General features: G+C 43.5%; 4 protein-coding genes across 6 annotated transcripts; 2 read left to right on the plus strand and 2 right to left on the minus strand.

Moving 5' to 3' along the window:
- The first annotated feature begins 377 nt into the window (after window positions 1-377).
- Window positions 378-5798, plus strand: mcm6 (minichromosome maintenance complex component 6). Its single transcript, XM_069164415.1, has 18 exons — window positions 378-574; window positions 753-899; window positions 1106-1216; window positions 1321-1408; window positions 1509-1670; window positions 1755-1920; window positions 2008-2156; window positions 2240-2390; window positions 2498-2639; window positions 2837-2978; window positions 3064-3171; window positions 3419-3574; window positions 3754-3882; window positions 4033-4197; window positions 4593-4725; window positions 4820-4996; window positions 5097-5236; window positions 5333-5798. Exons 1-18 carry the CDS (start codon window positions 477-479, stop codon window positions 5441-5443), a joined length of 2475 nt encoding a protein of 824 aa, XP_069020516.1. The 5' UTR covers window positions 378-476; the 3' UTR covers window positions 5444-5798.
- A 156-nt stretch (window positions 5799-5954) lies between these two features.
- Window positions 5955-8106, plus strand: LOC138207294 (uncharacterized). Its single transcript, XM_069164417.1, has 3 exons — window positions 5955-6019; window positions 6184-6448; window positions 7639-8106. Exons 1-3 carry the CDS (start codon window positions 5977-5979, stop codon window positions 7808-7810), a joined length of 480 nt encoding a protein of 159 aa, XP_069020518.1. The 5' UTR covers window positions 5955-5976; the 3' UTR covers window positions 7811-8106.
- LOC138207293 (protein lifeguard 3-like) lies at window positions 7954-18299 on the minus strand. The gene is made up of 12 exons (XM_069164416.1): window positions 18022-18299; window positions 13246-13671; window positions 12545-12612; window positions 12097-12161; window positions 11961-12014; window positions 11803-11853; window positions 11679-11718; window positions 9813-9850; window positions 9636-9723; window positions 9420-9515; window positions 9269-9322; window positions 7954-9163 (listed from the first exon to the last, which is right to left on the minus strand). Exons 2-12 carry the CDS (start codon window positions 13664-13666, stop codon window positions 9011-9013), a joined length of 1128 nt encoding a protein of 375 aa, XP_069020517.1. The 5' UTR covers window positions 13667-13671; window positions 18022-18299; the 3' UTR covers window positions 7954-9010.
- Window positions 18300-19256: 957 nt separating this feature from the next.
- casp8 (caspase 8, apoptosis-related cysteine peptidase) lies at window positions 19257-25652 on the minus strand. 3 transcript variants are annotated; one of them, XM_069164526.1, is made up of 12 exons: window positions 25550-25652; window positions 24488-24650; window positions 24147-24322; window positions 23903-24008; window positions 23141-23270; window positions 23004-23059; window positions 22808-22883; window positions 22661-22716; window positions 22446-22554; window positions 22179-22306; window positions 20227-20612; window positions 19257-19568 (listed from the first exon to the last, which is right to left on the minus strand). In XM_069164526.1, exons 2-12 carry the CDS (start codon window positions 24593-24595, stop codon window positions 19415-19417), a joined length of 1485 nt encoding a protein of 494 aa, XP_069020627.1. In that variant the 5' UTR covers window positions 24596-24650; window positions 25550-25652; the 3' UTR covers window positions 19257-19414. The 3 variants fall into 3 exon arrangements, with proteins under 3 accessions (XP_069020627.1, XP_069020625.1, XP_069020626.1); XM_069164524.1 differs by having other exon boundaries at window positions 24488-24653; XM_069164525.1 differs by lacking the exon at window positions 25550-25652 and having other exon boundaries at window positions 24488-25539.
- Window positions 25653-25731: the final 79 nt, after the last annotated feature.

The raw sequence follows: 25731 nt of genomic DNA on the forward strand, positions 1-25731 counted from the left end.
TACGTGTTGACTATACTGTGACAATGTCACTGCATTCATGAGCTTTTTCAGATCTGAAAACGGTCACATTATTTTGAGGCTCGGACCCTGTCTTTATTTTGTAACGTTCATAGCACGTGTACTTCCAAGGCAAAGTAAGAGTACGTTATTTTTATTTTTTAACTCGTCTTGACCATTTTTTCCTTTGAACTTTATTTGTTTGAAGCCGGAAGCGAACCGCGGGAAAAGACAGACGGACTCCGCGTCACTTTACGTTCTCATTCCTAATTGGCTACACGCCCGGGGATGTTTACACGACACTACCAATTGGTCGAGAGCGGCGCGCCAAACGTCACGTGGGCTCTCTTTTCGCGCGAAACTGGGCTCCGTCGTCAGGACCTGAGCGTGCTGTGTGTGTCGGTGCTGAGAGGAGCAGTGTGGACCGAAATATTCACAACTTTTCCGAGCTTTTTATCGTAGTCTAGCAGAGTTGCAGCATGGACGTGGCTACTGCAACCGCGGAGAATGCCGGGGCGATGGTGAAAGACGAGTTGGCGGAAAAATGCCAGAAGTTATTCCAGGCTTTCTTAGAGGAGTAAGTCAGCCAGCAGCAGGCTTCAGTGTATTGTTGTCGACCGAAACACGCTGTGAACCAGTTGATCTCATGATACTTCCCGTATTACTAACTATGACGGTCCAGATCTGTGTTGATCGTCTTTTCGTGTATTTTAACGTGTTTCTTTATTTTTCCTGCTGTCTGTGCCTTTGTGCAGGTTTCAGAGCGATGAAGGGGAGGTGAAGTATGTCCGGGAGGCCGAGGAGCTGATCAGGCCTGAGAGGAACACCCTGCTGGTGAGCTTTGTAGACCTGGAGGGCTTCAACCAGGAGCTGGCCACCACCATCCAGGAGGAGTACTACAGGTGAGACAACTCAACTCATCTCAGTGCTGAAGTGAGAAGCTGCTCAGATTTAGTCTGAAAAGTACGACAGGCACTTTTTGATCTCGGCGCTGCTGCTGCCTCTCTTAGTGAACACATATGATCTGCTGAATAAAGAGCCTGCAGGAGCATTAACAGCCACGGGGATGTCAGCTGTGGATGAACCAGGAGTGCTCTCTGTATTTCAGGGTGTACCCCTTCCTGTGTCGGGCAGTGCGCAACTTTGCTCGGGATCACGGGAATGTTCCTCTAAACAAAGAGTTCTACGTTGCCATCGAGGAACTGCCCACCAGACACAAGTAGGACACGCAAACAAATCGGCTTAAAACACTGTACACATCTGTTTAGTGTTCAAACACGGAGGGGAATGTGAAATGTAATTGTTTTAATGTGCACCGTACAGGATCCGTGAGCTGTCTTCCATGCGTATTGGCACCCTGGTGAGGATCAGCGGTCAGGTGGTGAGGACACACCCCGTCCATCCTGAACTGGTAAGATCCTCCGCACCACAAACGGATCAGTGAACATGACGCGTGAATATTGCTTTATGACGTTACTCATGATAACACGATGGCTGCTTTGTGGTGGCAGGTGAGCGGTACCTTCCTGTGCATGGACTGCCAGGCGGTGATCAAAGACGTCCCTCAGCAGTTCAAATACTCCCCACCGACCATCTGCAGAAACCCCGTCTGCAACAACCGCGCCCGCTTCCACCTCGACACGCACAAGTCCAAGTTCATCGACTTCCAGAAGGTAGCTATGAGACAGGAAGTGTTGTTCGTCTGACGGCAGCGTGAGCCCCGAGGTTTCTGATTGTTGTCTGATCTCTGCGTTCAGGTGCGTATCCAGGAGACGCAGGCGGAGCTGCCCCGCGGCTCCATCCCACGCTCCCTGGAGATCGTCCTGAGGGCCGAGGCTGTGGAGACGGCTCAGGCCGGAGACCGCTGTGACTTTACCGGGACTCTCATCGTGGTGCCGGACGTCTCTCAGCTCACCACGCCTGGTACGGTTTTAACCTCAGCCTACTTAAAGCAATCCCGTTAGCAGTTTCGAGGCCTCATGACCGTCTGCGTGGATGTCGTCTCTCCAGGTGTGCGGTCAGAGACCGGTACCCGTGTGGCCGGAGGGCCTCAGGGCTTCGAGTCCGAAGGTCTGAGAGGGCTGAAAGCTCTGGGAGTCAGAGAGCTGTCGTACAGACTGGCCTTCCTGGCCTGCAACGTGGCCCCGACCAACCCCCGGGTAACAAACACGCCGACAGCTAAACATCAAGCACAGATCCAAACAAAGGTCGGACGTTTAATCGCGAATCTTCTTTATCGTAGTTCGGCGGTAAGGAGCTGCGGGAGGAGGAGCAAACCGCCGAAAGCATCAAGAGCCAGATGACGGAGAAGGAGTGGGAGAAGGTGTTCGAGATGAGCCAGGACAAGAACTTGTACCACAACCTGTGCACCAGCCTCTTCCCCACCATCCACGGTCAGTGATCGCACGTCTGCCGAGCCGCTTCTCTAACCACAGTACGCTTCGGTAAAGTGTGTTAAAGCTGTGACTCCTCCGTTAATGCGATGGCTGCGATCCTGCAGGCAACGACGAGGTGAAGCGCGGCGTCCTGCTGATGCTGTTCGGAGGCGTTCCCAAGACGACCATGGAGGGAACCTCGCTGAGAGGAGACATCAACGTCTGCGTCGTCGGAGACCCGAGTACCGCAAAGAGCCAGTTCCTCAAGTGTGTAACACAGATTCTCCCAACGAAAGCACTGAATGAATATTTATCGTAGATAACGTGTGTCCTGATTGGTTGGACAGCTGTTTTGCTACGTAGACAAATTCCCTTCACTCTGACTTTGTAATGCTTCCTAAGCAGGAGGGAATGTTTTGACTGTTGCACAGATCTTAGTTTTGAATAGTGATATCTGTGTACAGGCACGTGGAGGAATTCAGTCCCAGAGCTGTGTACACCAGCGGGAAGGCCAGCACCGCCGCAGGTCTCACAGCGGCCGTGGTCCGAGACGAGGAGTCCCACGAGTTTGTGATCGAGGCCGGAGCTCTGATGCTCGCCGACAACGTGAGTGTTTATGAGTCCTAAACGGCACCGAAGGAGATATTTGTGTAAATTCGGTGCTGTTATTAATGAGCGTGTTTGCTTTCAGGGTGTGTGTTGCATCGATGAGTTTGATAAGATGGACCTCAAGGACCAGGTGGCCATCCATGAAGCTATGGAGCAGCAGACCATCAGCATCACCAAGGCTGGAGTCAAGGTGACAAACGGCAGCCTCAGCCAGCACAACATAACGGATATACACTTAAAGACTCTCATACAAAAAGGCCTCCTTATGGTCTTCAGAAAATAGGACATCACCTCATGTTGGCCAAGAGAAGCCCTCCTGATGCCTTATACAGAGAAGATGATATATGGTTATTAAGTCAAATTCCTGTTACCCAGAAGGCCTTTCTGCCGTCTTCGCTGTAGACTAATCAGACTCCTCCTCCTCCGTCTCCTTCCAGGCCACCCTGAACGCTCGCACGTCCATCCTAGCGGCCGCCAACCCCGTCAGCGGGCGCTACGACCGCAGCAAGAGTCTGAAGCAGAACGTCAACCTGACCGCGCCCATCATGAGCCGCTTCGACCTCTTCTTCATCCTGGTGGACGACTGCAACGAGGTGTGCAGCACCAGTCCGTCCATTTGTTCTAATATTGATGATCAAATTACATTTGAAATCTGTTCTTGGATGTTTTAAAGTCGCCATTCTGTTTATTCCTTTCATTTCATACATCTTATTAATGCCGTTACCCATCTTCCGACCAAGTCTTATAATGTGTGTCAATCTGTGTTTCCTAGGTGACGGACTACGCCATCGCCAGGCGCATTGTGGACCTGCACTCCCGTGTGGAGGAGTCAGTGGACCGGCTGTACTCTCTGGATGAGATCCGCAGATACCTGCTCTTCGCCAGGCAGTTCAAACCTAAGGTGTGTGTCTGCGTGTATCTGTCTCCGTCTCCGTCTCTGTGTGTGTCTGTCTCTGTCTCTGTTTGCTGACATGGTCAATTCAAGTTTTACCGTTTGCATACTTTTTGTTTTTGTTCTATACTAACACATATGCACACCGTATGTCTGTAGATCTCCAGTGACTCCGAGGATTTCATCGTGGAGCAGTACAAGCGTCTCCGGCAGCGTGACTGCTCTGGAGGCGTGTCCAAGTCTGCGTGGAGGATCACGGTGCGGCAGCTGGAGAGCATGATCCGCCTCTCGGAGGGCATGGCCCGTATGCACTGCTGCGATGAGGTACGCAAAGGAAAACAAAAATTGATGTCGGCCAGACAAAAGGCTGACTTAGTTGTTCTTTTAAAATAAAAGGCACTGACAAAGAAAATTATGATAAACGTGATAACTCACAAGCAGATCTGTCACAGCTATGAAACTTGATGATTTGTCACACTAATAATTGAGATGAATGAACACCCATCAATCCTCAGACGGTGGAAAACAACGAGGAAATAGTGATGGAATTATGAGATTTCTGACATCAGTATAAAAACAGCTGGATGATTGGAAACAATTCTAACAGTTTAGCAAAATAATTGCAATCAGCTCAAATGATTGCCATTAGTTAATTATGTAATAGTTGTGAGAGGTATTGCACAAACACTGACCTTCGTCATTTCACTTCCTGTCTGCAGGTGCAGCCCAAACACGTGAAGGAAGCCTTCCGTCTCCTGAACAAGTCCATCATCAGAGTGGAGACGCCGGACATCAACCTGGAGCAGGAGGATGAACTGGAAGCGGAGGAGGAGGAGGAGCAGCAGGAGGAAGGTACCGTCTGTCACACACAAGCACACGCGCATCTAAATGTATGATACACTTGACCGATAGTTTGGTTTCATTTCATGTAAACTTGTCTTTGTAGTTAACAACGTCCCGAATGGAGTGAACGGTGATGTGAATGGAATTAATGGTCACGTCGACGGTGTGAATGGCCACGCCGAGCCCGGCGGTCAGCCCAAACCATCCCTCCGCCTGTCGTTCACCGAGTACAGACGCATCTCCAACCTGCTGGTGCTGCATCTACGTAGAGCAGAGGACGGTAAGAGCTGTTCGCTCTCCTGTCTGGCGCCCTTTGTGCCTCTGTTTCCCACCTTTAATCTGCTCCGTGACTCACATTTTCATCGCCGTCTGTCTCGCAGCTGAGGAAGAGGAGGAGCTGAAGAAAAGCGCGGTGGTGAACTGGTATCTGAAGGAGATCGAGTCCGAGATCGACTCCGAGGAGGAGCTCGTCAATAAGAAGGGTCTGATAGAGAAGGTCATCCACAGGCTGGTGCACTACGTGAGTCCACTTTTTGCCATATTACAATAAAAGAAGGAACCCCCAAATGTAGTCGTGTGCACTTACACCAAGTCCTGTGTGTCTCCGTGTCCCCAGGATCACATCCTCATCCAGCTCTCTCAGGCGGGGCTGAAGGGATCGGAGCCTGCGAGCACAGAGCAGGAAGCCGTGCTGGTCGTCAACCCCAACTACAACCTGGAAGATTGAGCTCCTCCCTCCATCCTTCACTGTTGTTGATCTCCACTCTCTCACAGCTGATGACAATACAATGTTCATCGTGTTTTATTTCATGCTCATATCCAACACAAGCATAAAAGAAGCATTGGAGATGCTGTTAGACTTGTTTGAGTTTATTAACTCTGCTGTAAAAAGGATTAAGATGTAAATATGCTGCTCTTTCCTCGAGCTGTTTGCTGGCTTTGATGGGACCTCCCTGAATTGTGTAAAATTGCTGTTTGTTTTCCATAACTGTAAATTAGACACTTAAACTAAGGCCTTCTACATGTTTTCAAGTTATATTGTGTTTTTACATGATGATGACGTAAGGAGAAAAAAAGTTGGTTCAATAAATATAATGTTGAAAAAAAATGTCTGCTTAGCTTCATACTTTTGCACTTTTTACAATTATTTCCGGCATCATCTCATAAAAGCGCCGTGAAGAAACTGTCCACCAGGTGGCAGCAGTCTCAGTTGGCATTATATTTCCACTGCGCATGCCCGGTTGTGATTATTCAGCAAACATGGCGGCATCCTGTTTGGTCGCCGTCAGGACAGCACTGAAAGGTAAAACACTACTTCAACCCGCCGTGAAGAAATTTATGGAATTAACATCTTTATCAATAACACTGGCTGTAGCACGTGTTGTAACAGTTTGGGTCAGCGCAGGTGAATTTCCAATGTTTTTGTGACCGAAGCCTCCCCAATTAAAAGTCCAGTTTGTCCCCCAGGTGTGCGCCTTGTTCCCGGCCGGTGGCTCCTCCCGCAGACCAGTCAAACCCCGGCGGTGTGTCGGTGTTTGCGACTACACGTCTCCCCTTCAGCCTCCCTGTCCAGCTCCAGGACGGAGCCTCAGAGGAGCTCCCAGACACGGAGCCCCGCGGGAGGCCGAGCCGAGGGGGACGCTGACCCGGAGGGGGACGCTGACCCGGAGGGTCCCGAGTACATCCCCAGTCAAAAGGCCAAGAACCCCATGAAGGTGGTTGGCTACGCCTGGTGAGTCTGCACGTCTGTCTTTTGACACCTTCAGCGGTCAACACAAGTCCACCAGTGAAAACATACCTGAGGGAGTCTGTCATGTTCCCATCATCACCAGTCAGATGTCAAGACACACACAAGTTCCCAGCTGTCATGAAACCATAAGACACCTGATACAGCTGAAATATTACATATTTATCAAAAGATAAACACGTCATATTAGATATGATATTAAAAAAAGAGGATTTTGTCTTCTGTCTCGAGCATCACAAATCAAATCTGCCACAGCAAGGTTTACTTCTACATAAATTATCAACCGCACTAATCGGATTAGAAATTGTCCTTATTAAGTCCTTGTATAATGTGCAATAAAACATTCATGGACTTTATTGCCCCATAATCACGTAAGCAAAACAGTTTCTGTGAAACCATTAAACCAGCTTGTTCCTATAGTTAATGTCTCTGAATGCGACGGTGCACACAAACAGAGAAATCCCACTCTAGTTTTGGGATGCACCGATTTAATGCGTCACATCATTTCTGCTACAAATATTACACAATTGTTGTTGCGTTTTACTGCTGTAGCAGCATTAATTCAATTAATTGTACTGAAATAACGCTTTGAACAACATGCAAATATGTTGCTTGCTTCAGATATTTGAAAATATGGTTCAGTTAAAAAGAAGTTAATTTTTTATCACTTTATTTTTCTCATTGGTAAAACATCTGCTCACTAATACTCATGACGGTCTGTATTTTCAATCTCCTGAATTGTACAATCTTACCATCTTGGTTAAATTAGTTGGCCTACTGTGTCTGTGTTGATGGCTGATAAGTAGAAACTGACAGCTAATATTGTGGTCGACAGAAAAATGATGCAATTGTTTATATTATTCACTTGAAAATACAGTAGTTGAGTTGGATGATCTCGCAAAACTATACCCTGAATTGGCAGTTTATTGTAAACTCTCAACTTAAACAAATTCTCTGTGATGGATTTAACAGCAGGATTTTAAGCGGGACAGTGTGTCTAAACCAGCATTGCGAAGTCACGTCTCTTCATCATCATTATATTTGCTGTCCAACCGTCACACTGATCGTTTTTGTCACTTTGCCGCCTCCATGCTACATGTTGAGTTTTGGTACAGTCATGGATGCGTGTTGCTTGCTAAGCAAAACATCTGCCTGTCCCTCTCCTCCCCGTCCAGGATGATCGGCCTCCCTGCAGGTATAATCAGCTTCCTCTTGGCCAAGAGACAAGTGGACAAAAACCGACTGAAGCAGCTGAAAGTCCGACAGAGGATGAAAATATCAAACGAAGGAGAATATGAGGGGAGTCGCTACCGCCACCGTGCAGAGGATGTTAAACTGGACCAATGACGCACAGCTATGATTGGCTCCATATCCTGAATGTCACAATCAGTGACTCCTGAACTGCTGCTTAAAGACTGATGTGAAGGTTATAACAAATTGAAATGCACATTTAAATAAGAATCATCACTGGAACAACTGCGCAGCAAAACTCACAAAGAATAGTCTTTATTTGACATGAAAAGGCAAACCGGTTCTGTTCAGCATTGATTCGTGTATTTACAAGCCCTTTCCCCACACTGACCATCTGCACTGTACATTGATACGCTTGACCTTCCTCGTTTTGATTAAAGAGGTGTATATAACTTTGGTTTGGGTTTACATTTAGGATTCGTGGAGTGTGGAGGACCAGCAGGGTGGGAACTTTTGGACTTTAGGCTGGAACACTTTTATTTTCAGGAATGTTCCGACATTGTAACATCGTGGCACACAATGTGGAAAACACCCGCCCTGCTGGGACTCGCCGTCTGACCCAGATCTGACTGGAACTGAGCAGAAACAGGCACGTATGTAACAAGACTAGAAAAGATGATCGATTACAACCCGAATCTTGAAGTAAAAAAAACGTCTCCGAAACATCATCAGGTTGAAGGCACTCTTACATAGTTCTTAAATAGGTAAAATATTAATAAAAAGTCATTGGCAAAGTGTAACATGAACCCACGACAGCAGATCTGAGTGCTGCTGTTGTTTGAGGGGTGGACGTATTAATCCCCAAAGTATCAACTCTGATACGCAAGTTAATGAGGATCAAATGTCGTGCTGTTACCCACCTCTACTGTACCTTAGAGCTAACAGCAAGGGCACCTCTGTGTGGATGAGTTTTCTCAAGTTACACAAACGGGAAACAGTTTGTGGCCGTACATGCAGAGGAACATGTTAGGACACTTTCTGCTTTAACTTGTCCAGTAAAAGGGAATAAATGTTACAACTGGCATTCCAGTGTCTTTAGATATTTATATTATAGTATTAATATTATTTGTTCACCACTGGTAAGTTGCTTGAAGCAGATATAGACAAATATAGACAGAAAAAGTGCATTTGTTGTGCATAGGTTAAACCTACACAAACAAAATCTCAAATTCAGCCCATGTACGTTTTCCCAGCAGTGATTTTTCCAGAAAAATCGAAAGGCTTTGAAAAGGTATGGAATGGTTTTACTGCTCGATGTTTCTCCACATTCAGCTGACACAAGTTGTAGCCGTTTAGTTATTTCCTGGTGGCACCTCCGATTATTTGCAGCAGAAAGAGGAAGATCTGGATGATATCGACGTAGAGGGAGAGTGCGCCGAACACGTACTCCTCAGGACTAATGGAGTGCTTCCTGTTCCCTATTAGCAGCTGCGTGTGGTACGCCAAGAACTACGAGACACAGAGGTAGCATCAAAGATGAGCGAGAGTAAGAATACTTCAAGTAATACCACAAGTATAATATCACAATTAAAAGTAAAGTTGTGAAACACTCACCATAGTGAAGGCTATCGCTCCTAAAGCCGCATAAAGCATGTGAAGCCACAGCATCTGCAACAGAAAACGGTCAATAAGAAATCTGTTAACCTAAAAAAAAAAAAAGGTGTCGGGCAACAGTGTTTAGTTGTTCAAATCAGCTTCAACTCACATATTTGAAGGACAGCACAATGGTTGTGATGATGCCGGTCACAAACATAACGATACCAAGGACACAGAAAAGGCCTTTGCACTTGGTGAAGTCAACCTAGAAGGAGAAACATCAAACGGGCGTGTTTAAACTGAACAAATACACAGTGCTCATTGAAAACGGCTTAGCAGTCAGTCTCTCTCACACACACACCTACACACACACACACACACCTACCTTTGTCTGGAAGCAGAAGACGGTGACGGCGATGCAAACGACGGCCGTGATGACCAGAGCGAGAAACACTGCTTTTGTGTCGTAGAAACTAAAACCAAAAGAGCAACACACAATAAATACTGAGGAAACTAACTGGATGTTTACATCATGGTAGGAAGACTATACAGCTTTTCTTACCTGGATATTGATCCAGTCATGTAGGACAGAGCCAGAGTCTGTAAAAATAAAAACAAAAACAGAGATAAATTGAAGGCGTTATAGCTGAAAACGGCCGTATTTTAATTATGGAACCAAAAGTACATCTGTAATTACAGAAAACCTATAACCAACATAAACATCTCTGTTGTGGGCAGAAAATAAGGTAAAACAGAGCATAAATATTTACCAGCGGTGTAATCCAGTGCTAAAGACATACGAGGGTGGATCAGTAAGTTCAGACTGCTCCTGTCTCAGAACTTCATTCTCGTGATAATGTGATTTTAAAAACTACAACTTTCACCAGGTGAAGTGGACTGAAAATGTTAAAAGGGAAAACAATTGCAGCGGAGCTGGGCTGCAGCTTTCTGGGCGAATTGTAACATGGAATTAAAACTGCAAGCAGTGATGTACGGGCCCTCGCACTCCGGCGCGCCGCCTCCCTGAAGCTGTCTCTTACATTAATAAAAAGTCATTGGCAAAGTGCAGCGTGCGAGGGACCGTGTACCCCCGCTTAAAGTTGCTATTTTTGTCTCGTTTCCTGTCTCCAGCAGGGGGCGATGGCGAGCCGTTTGGCAAAACACATCAGATATATCGTCTCACCACGCCGGATGTATGTCACACGTTTCATGAGGTTTCAAGCATCCGTTGACCTTAAACATCAACTTCCTGTAGGAAACAGACTGCATGCAATACAGAGGAGCTGACCAACACATGTCCGACTTCATCCCCGCGTCGCCGCTCCAGAGGGGCGGCCGCTGTACAGAAGTGCGACATAGTTTCTACGTGACTATTTCTGTTCCCGTGTCGGCTGTTCTTTTTCATCCATTTCTCTGTAAACTTTTTTTTTTTTTTTCCCTCCTCTTCTTCTTCTTCTTCTTCTTGTGACCAATAAATTGTGAGGACGTGTCTTGTCCACTCACCCGTGTCCAAATAACATCTTGGTTCTTCTGATTTCTTTTTGGTGTTCGGGTCCGTTTGACTTTCAGTCACAAAACATCAGGCGACAAGTTAGAAGGAAAAAAAAACATCTTTTTACGTTCAGTATTTGATTGAAGTTGGAAAACGAAGCAAAATTTGGCCTTCAAGATCAACGGCAGCTCAAACTTTTATCTTCTGTATTCATTTTGTTTGAGAGTAAGTCGACGTATTTGTGTGATTAAAAATGTTGGAAACACCCGGTGGAGAAGTTCTCCAGAGATTTTTGCCACTTTAGCAGGTAAACAGTCTTTTTTGGTTGGTGGAGGTGGCTCATTGAATTTTTGATCCAGTAGACAAAAGATCATTTAATGTTGTGAGTAATAACGCTGCACTGTTTTTTTTTCTTTTGGTGGTACTACTAAATACTTGCGAGACATCCAACTTTGCCGCATCGTCACGGCGACGCCCATTGACAAAGTCCAACGAATGTCTCAATATATCATCAACTACATGTTTATGTTATTGTGACCCGACTTTAGGTTCATGGGATCAACCAGCTCGACGTAGAATGTGAAAGTATGAAAAGTGTCATTTCCAGTGGCCAACAGGGGGCGCTATGACTATGAGCTAATAATACCCCACAGGTGTCTTCAGGGCGGGGCTGTTATCATACCTGTGATGTTTGGACAAGGTCGGTCCATGTACATCAGATTTAAAGCAACTCGTAGTTTCATGGCGAGACGCTCAAAATGGCCGCCTCTTTACGGGCACACGTACCGATGAAAACTAATTATTTTGAGAAGATTTAATCCCAAACATGTTTTCTATCCATAGAAACTAAATTCAAGTCTGTCGGACAAAAGAATAGATTTGGTCCAAGTTCAGTTAGTAATTATCTGCCTCTATTTCCTCCGTTGTCCGACTTACAAAGATGAGCAGCAGGATGACGTTCCAGGGAAACTTCCTCCTACAAAATAAAATACATTTCAACACAACGTTGTTTTGCAAGTATTCTTTGTACAAACACTGTTTTTAAAGCGGCCCGACTCACCGGGGTCCCGTACAGCAGACCAGCACAAGGTGGGTGACGATATAGACGGCACTAAATGGAAAAATATAGACATCAATCAACGAAGTGATATTTGCAAAGTTTGAAATCGTTATTGCGATTTGAAGTCCGTCAGGTTGATGTCGCACAGTGAGACTTACTATGATGCCCAGTACACCGCTTGGTTCCGCTGTACGAAGTCTCTGACGGGATCGCTGTGACGCATCGAAGCACCGTTAAACGCGAGCGGACACACAAACACGCGGCTGCACAAATACAATCACTCAGTCTACTCACACGAAGGTGAATACGGCCACGATGGCCGTGGTGACGAGGAGCTGAGCCGCCAAGATCAGATAAACCTGGAAAAACATGCAAATATCGTTTCCACAGAAGCCATCAAACGTCTCGCACCAAAAATGGGAAAACATTTTCTACACAAGGGCAACAAAAAAGGAAGTGAACTCTTTAGACTTACCTGCATCCATGTATAATATGTCTTACATGATGGTTAGAGCTTCATGTAAGTTATAATTTCTGAATAAACAGTCTATTTTTACTAGTCACATGTAACTTATTGTTTTGTTATCTATACTGAATACATCATTTCAACTTCAGGAAGGCGTTAAGATTTCTTTTTGTAATTGTGAAGTCCACAGAATCCATTTCGGTCCAGCTGGCGAGACGGCTCTTAGAGGATACGTGTGCTTTGCTCTTTGACTTCAGTGTAATGATCGTGCTCTACCTTTCTGATGAAGGCATGTCGAATGCTCAGACTGTCCCAACCGCTGCCGCTTGCTGCAAACTCATCACCTGCATCACCAAAAGAGCACGAAGAGCCACAAGCAATATCTCACCATTACATTTCATTCAGCTGACGCTTTTCTCCAAAGCGACTCACAACACACCGATGGGACGCCATCGGGAGCAACTTAGGGTTCAGTGTCTTGCTCAAGGACACTTAGGCATGTGGACAGGAGGAGCTGGGATCAAACTACCAACCTTCTAGATTAGTGTGCAACCCACTCCACCGTCTGAGCCACAGCCTCCCATGAAACATAATAAAGCCAACTTCCATTAACATTACGAGATTAAAGGCATTTTTGGATGTTCTGGTAAATGCACATATTCACTTTCGTGCTGCAACAGACTTGACAGACTTCTGCTGTCAGACTTTATGCTATTTGTAGCTTCACGTTCATTCATTCAGCAGATATGAGAGTGATATTAATTGACTTATCTAACCTTCAGAGAGAAAGTGAATAAGCATATTTCCTCAAGTATATTCATTCTTTCCATCTAATTATGGGATCAAAATTTGGCCAGTCACGTTAAGTACTGCCGGTTGGTTGTAGCTTGTTTTTAAAATATGTGGACATGGTAACAAAACGCTTCGTACTTCCATGTTTCATTTTAAATACCTATGCATAGCAGCGGCTGTCTTACCAGAGCTCAGGACGTCTGATGGTATGGTAGGAGGCATGATAGGGGGCATGGGAGGCGGGGCGGGATAGCCTGCTCCCGGGTGCCCACCGTGGTAAGGCTGTCCTGGGTGGGGGCCCGGAGCATAGCCTCCAGGCTGTCCTGGGTGGGGGCCCGGAGCATAGCCTCCAGGCTGTCCTGGGTAAGGGCCTGGAGCATAGCCTCCAGGCTGTCCTGGGTAAGGGCCCGGAGCATAGCCTCCAGGCTGTCCTGGGAACGAAGGGGCGTTTGGACCGGAGGGGTAAGGAGCAAAGGGCTGGGCTGGCTGGGGACCACCGTAGGAGGGGAAGCCATATCCAGGGTGCGGTGGCTGGTTCCCTCCCTGAGGTGGATACAGCGGGTTACGGGAGCCATCGTACCCTGGTGGGTAGTCTGACCTGGACATGACGCCTGTGAGGAGAGGAGCCGGAAAAGATACAGTTCACGCCTGTTTTACATTGTTTACTGAACCCACAGAGAACGATCACATTTTATTGTCTGTCAGATCCCCGTCTTGTTTTTACGCCCTGCACCTTTAAGGTTTTGGGTCAATCTCACTGCTATAAAGAGTGTTATTTGCAGCCACAGCAGTAAAAAAAAAAAAAGCTCTCATGTACACTACCTGCCCAGCAACATGCACCAGTCACTCAGGAGCTGAACAAAGTGGAGCATTTAGCAGGAAAAGAGTCAAGTCTCCCGTCAGTTTAGGGAGGATTAAGACAAACTTCAATGAGACGTGCTGTATTTTGTGCTTCTATTTACGAGGCTTCCAGAAACACAACTCCGAACACATGACAACACTGCTCAGTATCTTCTGCATGTGTAAAAAGGGAACTGCCTGCTAACATGTTAGTCATATTAATTATCAGAGTTTATCTTTAAACCATCCAAATTCTTTCATGTCCAACTTTCTTGTTTACATTGTGTGTAAAATTGAAAACTCGTGTGCAGGAAATCTAATCCAGCCCTGAAGCAGTTCAGTTTATTGATTTTAAACACAAACAACGACGCTAAAAGGATGTTGCCTCGGTACTACATTTTTAGTAATAAAAAACAATCATCTTTTCATGGTATATATTGTCATATGGCCCAAACCTCTCGTATAACACCACAAACATAAAGAAATAAACAAACGCATAATCCTGCCCTCAGTGACTATATGACAACGCACAGATTGGTTTGCGTCCTGTGTATTGAGCTGCTGTTTGAACCACATTCATGTCAACACTGAAAAATAAAGGACTTTTAACTGGGTAATAATCGTACTCGAGCTCGCTCTTCAACCGCTCCAGCCTGAGGAGCCACAATTTTCCAGAGTCATTATGTCGCAACCCAAAGTTTTGACATTACTGAGCCACAAAACAATAGTGCAGTAACACACGATGCCTCCATGCCCTGTTAGAAACGTGAAATAAAACTAAATTAAGTGCAACAAAAGTGCAACTATACTCAATGAAGTTAAACGACAGATTGAACTACAGATAAATGTTTTTCAAATGCTTAAATTGGTGATGTTCATCTAAATTAAATGGTATAAAATATTAACTAAAAGGGAGAATAATATAGAATTTTATTTTTTTTTAAAAAAAGACTTTTCTTCAACTAAATTAAAAGTCAAATTTATCTAATCTTTACCCTGTTCATGTGCTAAGGGGTCAGCTTACTTCCCATCATTTTGGAGAGACAGCAAGATCCCAAATTGTTAGGTATTGATCCGGTATCAATGCTGCCGTTTATGATCGGTATAAACTCGGCCCCTGATGAAACACAAGCATACGTAATAAATGGTAAAACGATTTTTTTTTTTTTTCCAAATGTTTCTCAATAAACCAATTCCGTGTGAAAAAGTTGACAGCTCTCAAAAGTCCAAGTGCCATACCACTAGGAAACGGTACGTACCGCTTTCCACGAAGTGACACGCCACCTACCAATTTGGGATCTTGGCCCTACTGTCACTTTGACAGCACTGGTAGAAAATGGCCACTGTATGGGAAATGCTTTCTTTCAAAATAAAAGCGCAGCAGCAGAAATTCTAGACTTCAAAATAAAGGTTTGGCTTGTTTTCCCTCAACGTTTTTTTTTTTTTTTTTTTTTTCCCACAACCACTCAAAATGGCTCTGCGGTCCACCTTCGGGTTTGCAACCCACCAGTTGAGAGCAGCTCTATTGTATAGATTTGGAGTTGTATCAGGTTAAAACGAACATAAGAATTTGCTCAGCAGTGTGGTTCACAAAAAAACATCATGGGCTCAGAAACCACCACACTGACCTCTGAAGGAAATTTCCAATAATACCCCTCCCATCCTAAAAGTGATGCTTTTACTTATTTGAACTGCTTAACAAGCAAAATTAACCCAGTTTTACAGTGTGAATCATTTATAGGCGTTCCTCAAACACCTCTCCAAAAAGGGATTTGTACTCCATGTTTTGTAGATTTACTGCTTACGGTACTGCTATACATACCAGGCAACCACTTGAATAAGACAGACTTGTGTTTCTTTGCCTGCTCCTGTTTGCTCAGTTATTTTAAAAGTGTTCAAATGCAGCAGAGCTTCCTTCTCAATGGGACCTTTAGGGGAATACACAGTGAAGGAATTCAAGAGCTGGCTCCACCTCTTGCTGCCATTACATCACACTCTAAGCACCAAGCAACAAAACAGAGTGTAATCAGTGGAAAAAAGTGCTTCAGAGTGTCTTAGTCAAGCCGAATGAGTAACACAGCTGATCACTGCTTGGCCACCGAGACACAGTTTGAAAACAAGAGGACTTAATGTTCATGTGCGTTTGAACAGGAGGGTGTAACTCTGCTCCCGGAGCGTTTACCTTTGGAAAATGTCCCAGTGGCTGGTAGACAAGAAACTCAAGAGGATTTCCCTCGTCTGATTAATATGCGGACCTCATCGTCACCACTAAGTCAAAGTCATCATGTGGTTTCTGAGTCAGAGTTGTAACCAAGACTGCATAGTTACAACTGTAACGAGTCCGTTTACCTGCATGTAGCCTAAACTATACTGCCTTTCCTCAAATACCTGCTCACTCATGCCTGGCAGCGAGGCCCCGCACCTGAGATACTCACTGGCTCCGTCAACTGTAAAGTCACATTCATTTTTGCTGTATTGTATGTTTTCTTTTGACTGAACGTAGAGTCGTCTGCCTTTACTTGGAGAAAAAGAGGAGGATCTTATTTTGTTATCCTAAATTTATACTTTATTTCAGCCTTTTTTTTTATTATTATTTTAGTTTGTAATTTTTTGAAGCAACAAAGCAAAAGAGAAATTAAGTTCCCAGGTTCCTAAATGTGCTTCTTCTTGCCTTTAAACAGCAGTAAATAACTTTCTGGATATTGGCCGGACAAAACGAAACATACAAAGATTTCTGCTTTGATTCTGAGATACTATGATGGAGATTTTTCACTGCTTTCACATGTTTATTATAGTTAATGGAGAACATAACCTGCTGATTAATGGATAATAAAAATAAATACGCAGTTTCTGCAAAGAGAAACTTAAGGATCAGCCTGCCAACTAACAAGATTATTTCTGCAGTCCCTTACTAAAGACCAGACACTTCAGCAGTAGTATTTGAATCCTCATCAGGGATTTCACCACCATTATAACATTTATGTGCCGCACCCAAGTACTTATTCACAGCACCTGAGCCAATTGAAAACAAAACAAAAAAACGATTTTGAGTGCTGACTGTGGGAGGATGAGAAAACTGCACTAAACTCCTCTTTGTACTGATATTTAGTGATTATTAGATTTTTTTTTTTTACGGCACACAGTGTGTTTTTAAAAATAAATTCTATAATGATAATATTAAAAAATGATGTGAAAATGGATCGTTTTTAAGTACCCGCCAATCCACCTCACTGTGACCACTGAGCACGTCAGCCATCCAGAAAACAAAAGGAAAACCCTATAAATTATTCTCCTTTGATAAACTATACAAACGTGTGTGTGTGTGTGTGTGTGTGTGTGTGTGTGTGTGTGTGTGTGTGTGTGTGTGTGTGTGTGTGTGTGTGTTTGTAGAGGCTGGCTGGGAGCTGAGTGGATGAACCTAGAGGAATTTTCCTATCACTGAACAACAGGTGTATTTAATTAGAGGCCATCATTGATACCTGCAGCACTCCCTTTAGGTGTTTCTGATCCAGATGTGATCCAGATATGATCCAGATGTGATCCAGATATGATCCAGATATGATCCCCGCTGGCTGACTGGGACACATTATTGGAGTGAAGCCGTCATTAACGTTATTACCAACACCTGTGACTTTCCTGGTCTGACAAGCCAAAATGTCTTTCTTAAACACAGATGCATTCCGGGTTGAAGTTTACTCACACACAATATCAAAAGTAGACATGGATGAAAAATAAAATAAGCAGACAAAATGATGTGCAACACAAAATGTGTATTATCCCAGTTCTCCTTTTCATATACCTACAGAAGATCATAGACAGCAGTCAGCATGTTGAGCAGCTTAACCACAGCGAAATTAAACCTGCACCGCTGAAAGGTTTTACTTAAAAAGAAAGAAAGAAAGTTGACTGCGTAATGTAGTGAATCCTTCAGAGCTCTGCACCCGCTCCACCCTGCTCACCAAACAGCGGGCAGCAACAAAAAGCCTTTTGAGGCGTCCGAGTGCCGTCTGTACACGTAAAACACCACACAAACAGCAACAGACTCAGTCAACCCCACGACTCAAATATGTCTCCACGCCGAATAGGCAAAAACATGACATCTGAAAATCAGCTCGACTTACCAAATTAAGAGACGTCCACCTGGTCGTGTTTATTTCCGGTTATGAAACGAGATAAACCCCTCCGCTGTCAGCTGGAGGTTACTTTGTACACGGTTTGTTGTTACCGTGTTGTCTCTGTTTGTGTGTGCTCGCAGGCGCTGTCCCGGTCTTAATCTGGACAGCGGATGTGAAACAGCAGTGAAGAGACTTTTTTTTTTTTTTCCGGGAACGGTGGAGAGCAGGGTGGAGCCGGAGGGATGTGTGTGTCTCTCTCTCACACACACACACACACACACACACACACACACAAAGAAAGAGAGAGGGCGCAACCAGGGCGGGTCGGCGCGCTGGTCGTCGCTGACTCATCCTCTACAGGCGCGTCACCTAATAAAGGCGCATTACAACCACACCAGCACTTCACTTGTTGCCTGTCTATGTTGTTCTGAGTCTGAAAGCAGTTTTTTTCTTCAGCGGGTTAATAATTATTTTGCAGCTAAAATTTTATATTGAAAGTGAGCTCGACAAATTCCTAAATGTTTTGGATTTCTAACATTAATCTGCCCGTCATGATGATAAAGTAGATATTTGCCTAGCTTTGACATAAAATATATATTTTTGTAATAATTTTGTTTCGTAAATGTAATTTTGCACATTTTTTTCTTATTATGTGACGTGTTAAATAATTTAAGTTAATTTAGTGCGTTTTACTATTAATATTTGTACTTTATTTAAATTCAATATTTTAAAATAGTATTTTAAAGTGGTGCTGGTTTTACTTTAAGATTTGGATTCTAAAATTATTGGAGTTTTATAAATGATATTAATTTCTCATTAAATCACACCATCTTGAAAGAGCATAATCTTGAGAACTAATATGTACACTATAAAGATATTTACTGATCACATGGTTTTCCCTACCACTATAACACTATGAGCAGGACCCAATTCTTTTTTCAAAGCACCTAAGCCACTATAGTTTCAGTTTAAGTTTGTTTTGCCAATGTTTGGTGATCATTATTTGGCATGTAGTACATTTTCAGATAAATATTGTAATGATAATAATTCAAAATTACAAGAAAATGTATAGTTTTTAGTCAGATAACTGCCCACCACCCCCCGCTTATACTACATACTAATCTGTAATCAGTTGGAAGTAAATGGGAGGTTTGTGGACAGGTGACAACATGAATTTCCTGCTTAATTACAACCACTTTGTTTTGGTCTGGAATAAAGTGACAGAAAAAAAACTATTAAAATAGTGTTTTCTTGTTTTTTTATTTAGAGAAAATGGTACAAGAATAACGGAAAACATTCTGGAATACAATTTTATAATGACTATGATTCTTTTTTTTCTCATTCAACCATTTGTACTAGAGACAATATCACACACGGTACAAATTCAAACTCTCAAGTTTCACTCAGACCCAGGTGAGTTCACATATTTGAGGACAAGCTTCTTGGTGAGGGTGTATTTGGGCTCAGGCATTTGTTTGTAGTACAAAAATGTTCCCTTGCTGATCTCCCCGTTCACACGAGTCAGGACAGTGAGGATGTCATCAATCGCCGAGCTGCAAAGAAAACATCGGAAATGTATTACAAATGATAATATCTTTAATTGACAATGTCCTGCTGTGTGACATCTGAAAACACCACAAGCAGACCAACAGGTAGGTACAGCGATAGAATGAATTTTACTCATGTTCACAAATCTGGCAGAAGGAAATCCTTCTTTGTTCTTTGTCTTGGAACAAGGGACGACTTTTCTGTTATAACGGTGTGCTCAGAGCTTATCGTTAACATGACAAGTCAATATTGATGGTTTATTTATTATCCCTGATAAATATATCCCTGAAAACGGTCATAAATAGAAAGATTGAATAAGATTCATTGAGAATACTTGGGGTGTATTCAAATTTCATTCCCGAGAACTGTGACGTTGCAGTAAAACATTTTGTAATTCATAGTACGTTGACATGTTTTATCATTTATTTCTATCAACGATGCAAAACAACTGAATAAGCAGTGGATTACATCGAGCCATATTCTTGTAGTTGTATACAGATTCTATTTGAAAAATCTATCTTTACAGGAAACTATTTGATTATGAGTAAGTGAGTGATCATCCTTTATGATAGAAGCTGGGATTAAGTCAGGGTCAAGCGTGGTTTTAAAGCTCAGCCTAAAAGCACATCATCATCCCAAATTCTTCCCGAAGGCGTCTCTCACCTTTCTGCTGATTTGACCAGCTGCTTGCACAGCTCCTGGATGTAGACGGAGCCGGTGGAGGTGTTTCGAAATGACTTGCAGTTTGGCACGGTGGACATGCCCAGCAGGAAGTCTGCGTCTGAGGGCACCGTCTCGTCTTGGAGGGGACCCGCGTCTGCCTCCAGGTGGCTCAGTTGTTCCTTCACCTCCTGCATCGCGGAGCACGGCATGGATCCTGTCTGGTAGTCCTTGCCCTGGCACGCCTGGATGAAGAAAAGTTTGGGTTTCCCTGCCAGAGTGCGGGCTCTATCACTTTTGAAGGGTATTGTCAGTTCTTGCAGGTACACCTTCTGCCCATCAGTACCAAAGACACATCCATTTTCTCCGTGGGAGAGCACGCACACCACCTGAGTTCAGAGGCACACACATATTTTAATGTGAATTATGTCTCAACTTTTTTTCTTTTTTTTTGAGATAATACCCTCTAACCCTGTAAACAATCCCAATCTATCACAGAAACCTGCAGGTTAACCCTTCTAAAATACGCTAAGAGCTAGATAAGAAGATTGATACCACTCTGTACAGTAAATATGAAGCAGCAGCTGGTTTATTAACATTTGTACAAAAATTGACAAGGTGTGATCAAAAAGTTCAGAGACTGTTACTAATGTGCACAAATGGAGTGAAGCATCTTAATGTGCACAGAATAAGTTTAGGTTAGGTTAGGTTAGGTAGTTACTTTATTAATCCCCGAGGGGAAATTTTTTCTCTACAGCAGCATACAGGAAGCAATAAGATAATAATAGAAAAGCAATAAAATAGCAGTAAAATAGCAGTAAAAAATATTAAATATAAAATATAAAATGCAAGTAATTACGCCAAAGTCAAGCTGTTTGATCAACATCAAAATCTGTTACATGTGTTTTTGTGACCACTGGTCACCACAGGCAGTTTTGTGATTTCACTGTGGACTAAATGCAAATCAAATTATGTCTCAAGCTCTGGAAATCGGCCACAGAGATCTTTAAAATGCTTCAGAAAGCCTGCGTTCAAGGTATTTCGAGTGACATTTAAAGAGGGGCGGAACGTCATTGTCCAAGACCGAAGAAAGTGCATCAGTTTCAGGAGCGCATCCAAAAGCAGGCTGGTAGTTGTCTTTGACTTTTCGTGGGGTTGTGCACCGTGAATTCAACCCCAAGGGTCAGACTGTCAACACAGGGCTCTACTGTAGAGTTCTGCTGCACCTGAGAGGAAACATTTGGTGCAAACGGCCAGAACTGTGGTTTGATGGCACTTTGGTTCTTCTTTCTGTTCCTCAACATGAAATTGGAGGCCGATGTCCGCTCACCTCTGAGCCTGGTTCTATGGGAGGTTCTTCCTCCTATTAAAGGGCAGTTTTTTCCTCCCAGCTGTCGCTCATGTGGGAATTGTTGGGTATTTTTCTATAATGCTGGACGGTTCTGTTGGAAGGACTTAACTATGTTATGTGCCTTGAAAGAACTTGTGCTGTGATTTGGCGCTATATAAATAACATTTTATCAATTTGAATTAAATTGAAATTAAACCAAGTTTTGGATCTGTGGAGGAGATCCAGCGCAAATCGAAGATGGTGCTTGACGTCCTTAAAGAACAGGACTTTCAGGGAGCGTTCAAAGGCGCGCTGAGGGTGGTGTATCGCTGCACATCGGGACCTCATTGAAGGAGCTGGAGGCCAGATTTACATTACCAACAATTTTTGGTAATTATAAGTGCAGTCTCTGAACCGTTTGATTGCACCATGTACAGTGGACTCTTTCTTGACCTGTCTTCAGGCTGTTTATAACAGATATATGAGAGTAGTATCGATCTTCTCCTCTAACTCTTAGCAATTACGCAAAAAGGCTATTCCTAAAATGTCGATCCAAGTGTAACTAATACTGTAACATAAAGTGATCACTGAAGATAAAGGTATGGAGGTGTGTGACATTACTCACCAACACGTCATCATTTATAAAGTTTTTTTTTCCGAGCTCCGTCAGTGTATATCGCATGTTCTCTGCAGTCAGGTTGTCGTGAATCACCACCGTAAAGCCAAAGCGGGTAAACACTTTGTTCAGAGAATCTGTGGAAGCATATCAGTGGAGAACATCATTATATCACATGATATTCACATTACCTGCGAGCATCCTGATTGGCTCAAGGCTTCAGATAAAATAGTCTTGCAAGCATAAATGTGGCAGTTTGAAGGCGAGAGAACATACCTGCATCCATCTGAGTTCCTCCACGAGGGTTCAACGGTCCCTCGAACAACTCATTGTTGATGATCACACACGAACCACGAGGTTTACGAGTCAGAGTGTAGTAATCTTTCTACGGGGCACAAGAACAGCACCAGAGACAAATCACTCATGTCAATGTTCTGATATAAGAATGAATGACTGAATGAATGAGATTAGTATTTCTATGAGAAGGTTACCTCATCAGAAAGATAGGGTTCTATGGTTGGTTGTGAATCAGAGTAAATACTCTGTTCTATACCGGAAGAACACAAACAACGTTAACTCACATGTGTAGTTGGAGTATGATGAAAATAAAAAGCAGAAGAGTGAAAGGAGCAACTTACTGCTGGGCTGAGTCTCAGACATGGACAGAACATGTTGTTGTGGTTGTTGTTGTGGTTGAGGGTTGTTGGTGACCACCTGTGAGAAGAAACCAGTCACAGAGGTCAGAAATGTTACTCATTGCAGGATCAACTGTTCAGAAACACACACACACACACACACACACACACACACACACACACACACACACACACACACCTGGTAATCCATGCTGGCATCAGGAGGTACTGTGTGTTGATGCTGCTGGTTCAGGCCTGCAAAGAGCCCAATCATTTGATCCATCCTCCAGAAACACAGTATGTAAATGTGCCTCTGAATGAAAGTGTGTCTCATACCTTGCCTGTACTTCTCCACAGTCGATGCCATTTGTTGATCCAACTCCAGCAGTGCTGCATGCAATTCATTGACATTTGTTTTTGACATTAAACCTTGTTTTTCCATTTCAGAAAACACATCCAGCACAGTCTGTAATTAGAACAGAGGAGTATTGTTGTTATTAAAAATTTTGCAGTTACATTGCAAATCTAGTACTACAGGCACCAAGTCGTGCTACTAGCACAGGCTGGAGAGGTCTACTGACACTGAGGCCATCTACAAGAAGGGCTTGAGCCGGCTTTACTTCCTGAGAAGGCTCAGGTTCCTCACTGTCTTCAAAATGCTCCAAATGTTGAATTAGTCTGCTGTTGCAAGCACCATTTTCTTTGCTGTGGTGTGCAGGCATCAAAACAAAAGACGCCAACAGACTGAACAAAGTCATAAGAAAGGCTGAGTCTGTTGTCGGATCGACGCACATCACGCTGGAGGAGGTTGTCATGTTGGACAATGCCTCCCATCTGCTTCACAACAAACTGGACAAACTAAAGGGAACGTTCAGCAACAGACTCATTCAACCTCATTGTATAAAGGAGCGATACAGGAAGCCATTCTTCTTTCTATCTATCTATCTATCTATCTATCTATCTATCTATCTATGCTGGTCACGCTGAGAGAGTTTAACTGTTAACTGTGAATTCAGAGCTTTCTCATTATGTCTTATATAACTGTGGGTGCCACAAGTTGATTTTCAAAGTGCTGGCAAGGTGTGTGGGTGTTCTCACATCGCTCTTCTCTATTTGTCTTCTGCCCAGCTTGTCGGTCAACAGAAACTTCATCTTGTCAAGATTCTCCTCAACCATGTCCTCGTGTATTTTGTACAGCATCACCCTGACAAAACAGAAGAAGAGGAGAGAAAGACAAGGGAACAAAAGAGAAATTTTAAAAATATTTTAAAGTATAAATATTTCAGTATTATTTCTGTATTACTATTACTTTATGTATCCTGTACTGTTTAAGTGTTTTTACCTGTAGTATGACAGGACAGGATAAGCATCTGTTTCCTCTCGTTGTCTGCTGTCTGTCTCCAGGAGTTTGAGCAGATCAGGTCGACAGATTGTGTTGAGCAGCTGGGAAAGAAAAGCATCGTTCTCCAGGAGACCTTTTTCCTCCAGTCTCAAGAACAGGTCTTTTGCATCCTTGATCTTTCAGAAAACAACCAAGAAATACACAAACACAATGGCTCACTGTGAGGACAGAAACTTTAGAAAGTCTATCTATGAATTTGAATGTATAAGGTGTCTATAGGTAGCACACTGTCACACATTGAGACAAGTGTAAAGGCAGCAGTATATATTTGTGGGACTCACCCCCTCGAGGCGTTTCCTGTTGACAACATCTAGACACAAGAAGCAAAGCGCTGCCACCTCAGAGGAGTCCAGCTCATCGTCTATGCGGGACAGCTTCAGTCGATCCATCACAGACCCGCTCCCAGCAGAACGGGCCTGCTGCTCGGGTCAAAGCAGGTTAGTGCTGCTGTCAGAGAAGAAGAATCAAAGGAGACCGAGAAACAGAAACAACCACAGAGAAAAAGTTTAGCTGTGAATGTTTTGGAGGAGCCACAATGAGAGTTTTTGAAACAGCCGTGGCAAAAACTTGATGAAGTAAGACGATACAAATCAGACACCACACAGTACAAGGAGGACTAACTGATGCACTGCTGAATATCACCTCTATACTTGTTTTAACATGATTAATATAGAAATCTACACCATAGCTGATAAACATATGAGGAAGGTAATTGCTGACCTGTTTTAAAGCACCTATCACTTTTTAAAACACATCACCGCCCGGCCATATTACATCACTGAGTCACTCTCTTTTACAACTTACATATCTGCAGTCTCACATCCTCAGACACGAAACCATTGCCTTGGTTTAAAACTAAAATGAGAGCTTTTGATGTGGTCACCTCTGCTTTGTAGTTTAAGTAGCTTTTTAAAGTCAGCTTTTATCAAAAGCAACATTTTACTTGTTTAGTTTTTTGCTAATTAATTGGATTTACTATTGTTCACTTTTTCTTAGTTTTTTTGAAAACATATCTTCTACCGCTATCACGAAAAGACCTTTACTCTTACTGCTAAATTGTGAGTGTTTTGGACTTCCGGTGTTGACATTTACAGGAATACACTGCTGTGACGTCACTGTAAAAAAATAAGCCGCGGTTTATTTTGTGAAACTGTAAATTCAAAAGTTTGAACTCAAGTTTGGGCGTCACTGTAAATGATTGTCCCGTTGATTCGGTTTGACGATGGTATTACATTACGGTCAAAATGATAACTTTTGTGTTTCATAATATAACGTTAAAATAGGGGTACATCACAGTAAATTCAGTGAACGTTACAGTCTTCATCACGTGAGATCAAACTTACCACTGATGACACAACCGTCGATGTCAGCTGACGGCCCAAAAGAGAAAAGATGAGTCTTCTGTTATTCGGTAAAATTACTTCTTGTCAGCGGAAAAACTCTCAACTGAGGTCGTAACACCTTCACTTCTTCAGAGCTTCTCCACGCGTTTCACTTTCACAGGAAATAAGCGCCTGTTTTCAGA

This window comes from Embiotoca jacksoni, unplaced genomic scaffold (genome assembly GCF_022577435.1).
Source record: "Embiotoca jacksoni isolate LCO1_2020_lvr unplaced genomic scaffold, fEmbJac1.0.p SCAF_31, whole genome shotgun sequence".
NCBI lineage: Eukaryota > Metazoa > Chordata > Actinopteri > Embiotocidae > Embiotoca > Embiotoca jacksoni.

Excerpts from the sequence above, each read along its gene's own strand:
- LOC138207293 (XM_069164416.1), bottom strand. The coding sequence starts at position 13,666 with ATGTCCAGGTCAGACTACCCACCAGGGTACGATGGCTCCCGTAACCCG. Across the intron at positions 12,613-13,245 it reads ATCAGACGTCCTGAGCTCTG|GTGATGAGTTTGCAGCAAGC; the intron begins GTAAGACAGCCG and ends TTGGTGATGCAG. Across the intron at positions 11,854-11,960 it reads GCGGTGTACTGGGCATCATA|TGCCGTCTATATCGTCACCC; the intron begins GTAAGTCTCACT and ends TTTTCCATTTAG.
- casp8 (XM_069164526.1), bottom strand. The coding sequence starts at position 24,595 with ATGGATCGACTGAAGCTGTCCCGCATAGACGATGAGCTGGACTCCTCT. Across the intron at positions 22,884-23,003 it reads ATGCCAGCATGGATTACCAG|GTGGTCACCAACAACCCTCA; the intron begins GTGTGTGTGTGT and ends TTCTTCTCACAG. Across the intron at positions 22,555-22,660 it reads AACCCTATCTTTCTGATGAG|AAAGATTACTACACTCTGAC; the intron begins GTAACCTTCTCA and ends TGTGCCCCGTAG.
- LOC138207294 (XM_069164417.1), top strand. The coding sequence starts at position 5,977 with ATGGCGGCATCCTGTTTGGTCGCCGTCAGGACAGCACTGAAAG. Across the intron at positions 6,020-6,183 it reads CGTCAGGACAGCACTGAAAG|GTGTGCGCCTTGTTCCCGGC; the intron begins GTAAAACACTAC and ends TTTGTCCCCCAG. Across the intron at positions 6,449-7,638 it reads AAGGTGGTTGGCTACGCCTG|GATGATCGGCCTCCCTGCAG; the intron begins GTGAGTCTGCAC and ends CTCCCCGTCCAG.
- mcm6 (XM_069164415.1), top strand. The coding sequence starts at position 477 with ATGGACGTGGCTACTGCAACCGCGGAGAATGCCGGGGCGATGGTGAAA. Across the intron at positions 1,409-1,508 it reads ACCCCGTCCATCCTGAACTG|GTGAGCGGTACCTTCCTGTG; the intron begins GTAAGATCCTCC and ends TTGTGGTGGCAG. Across the intron at positions 2,157-2,239 it reads TGGCCCCGACCAACCCCCGG|TTCGGCGGTAAGGAGCTGCG; the intron begins GTAACAAACACG and ends TCTTTATCGTAG.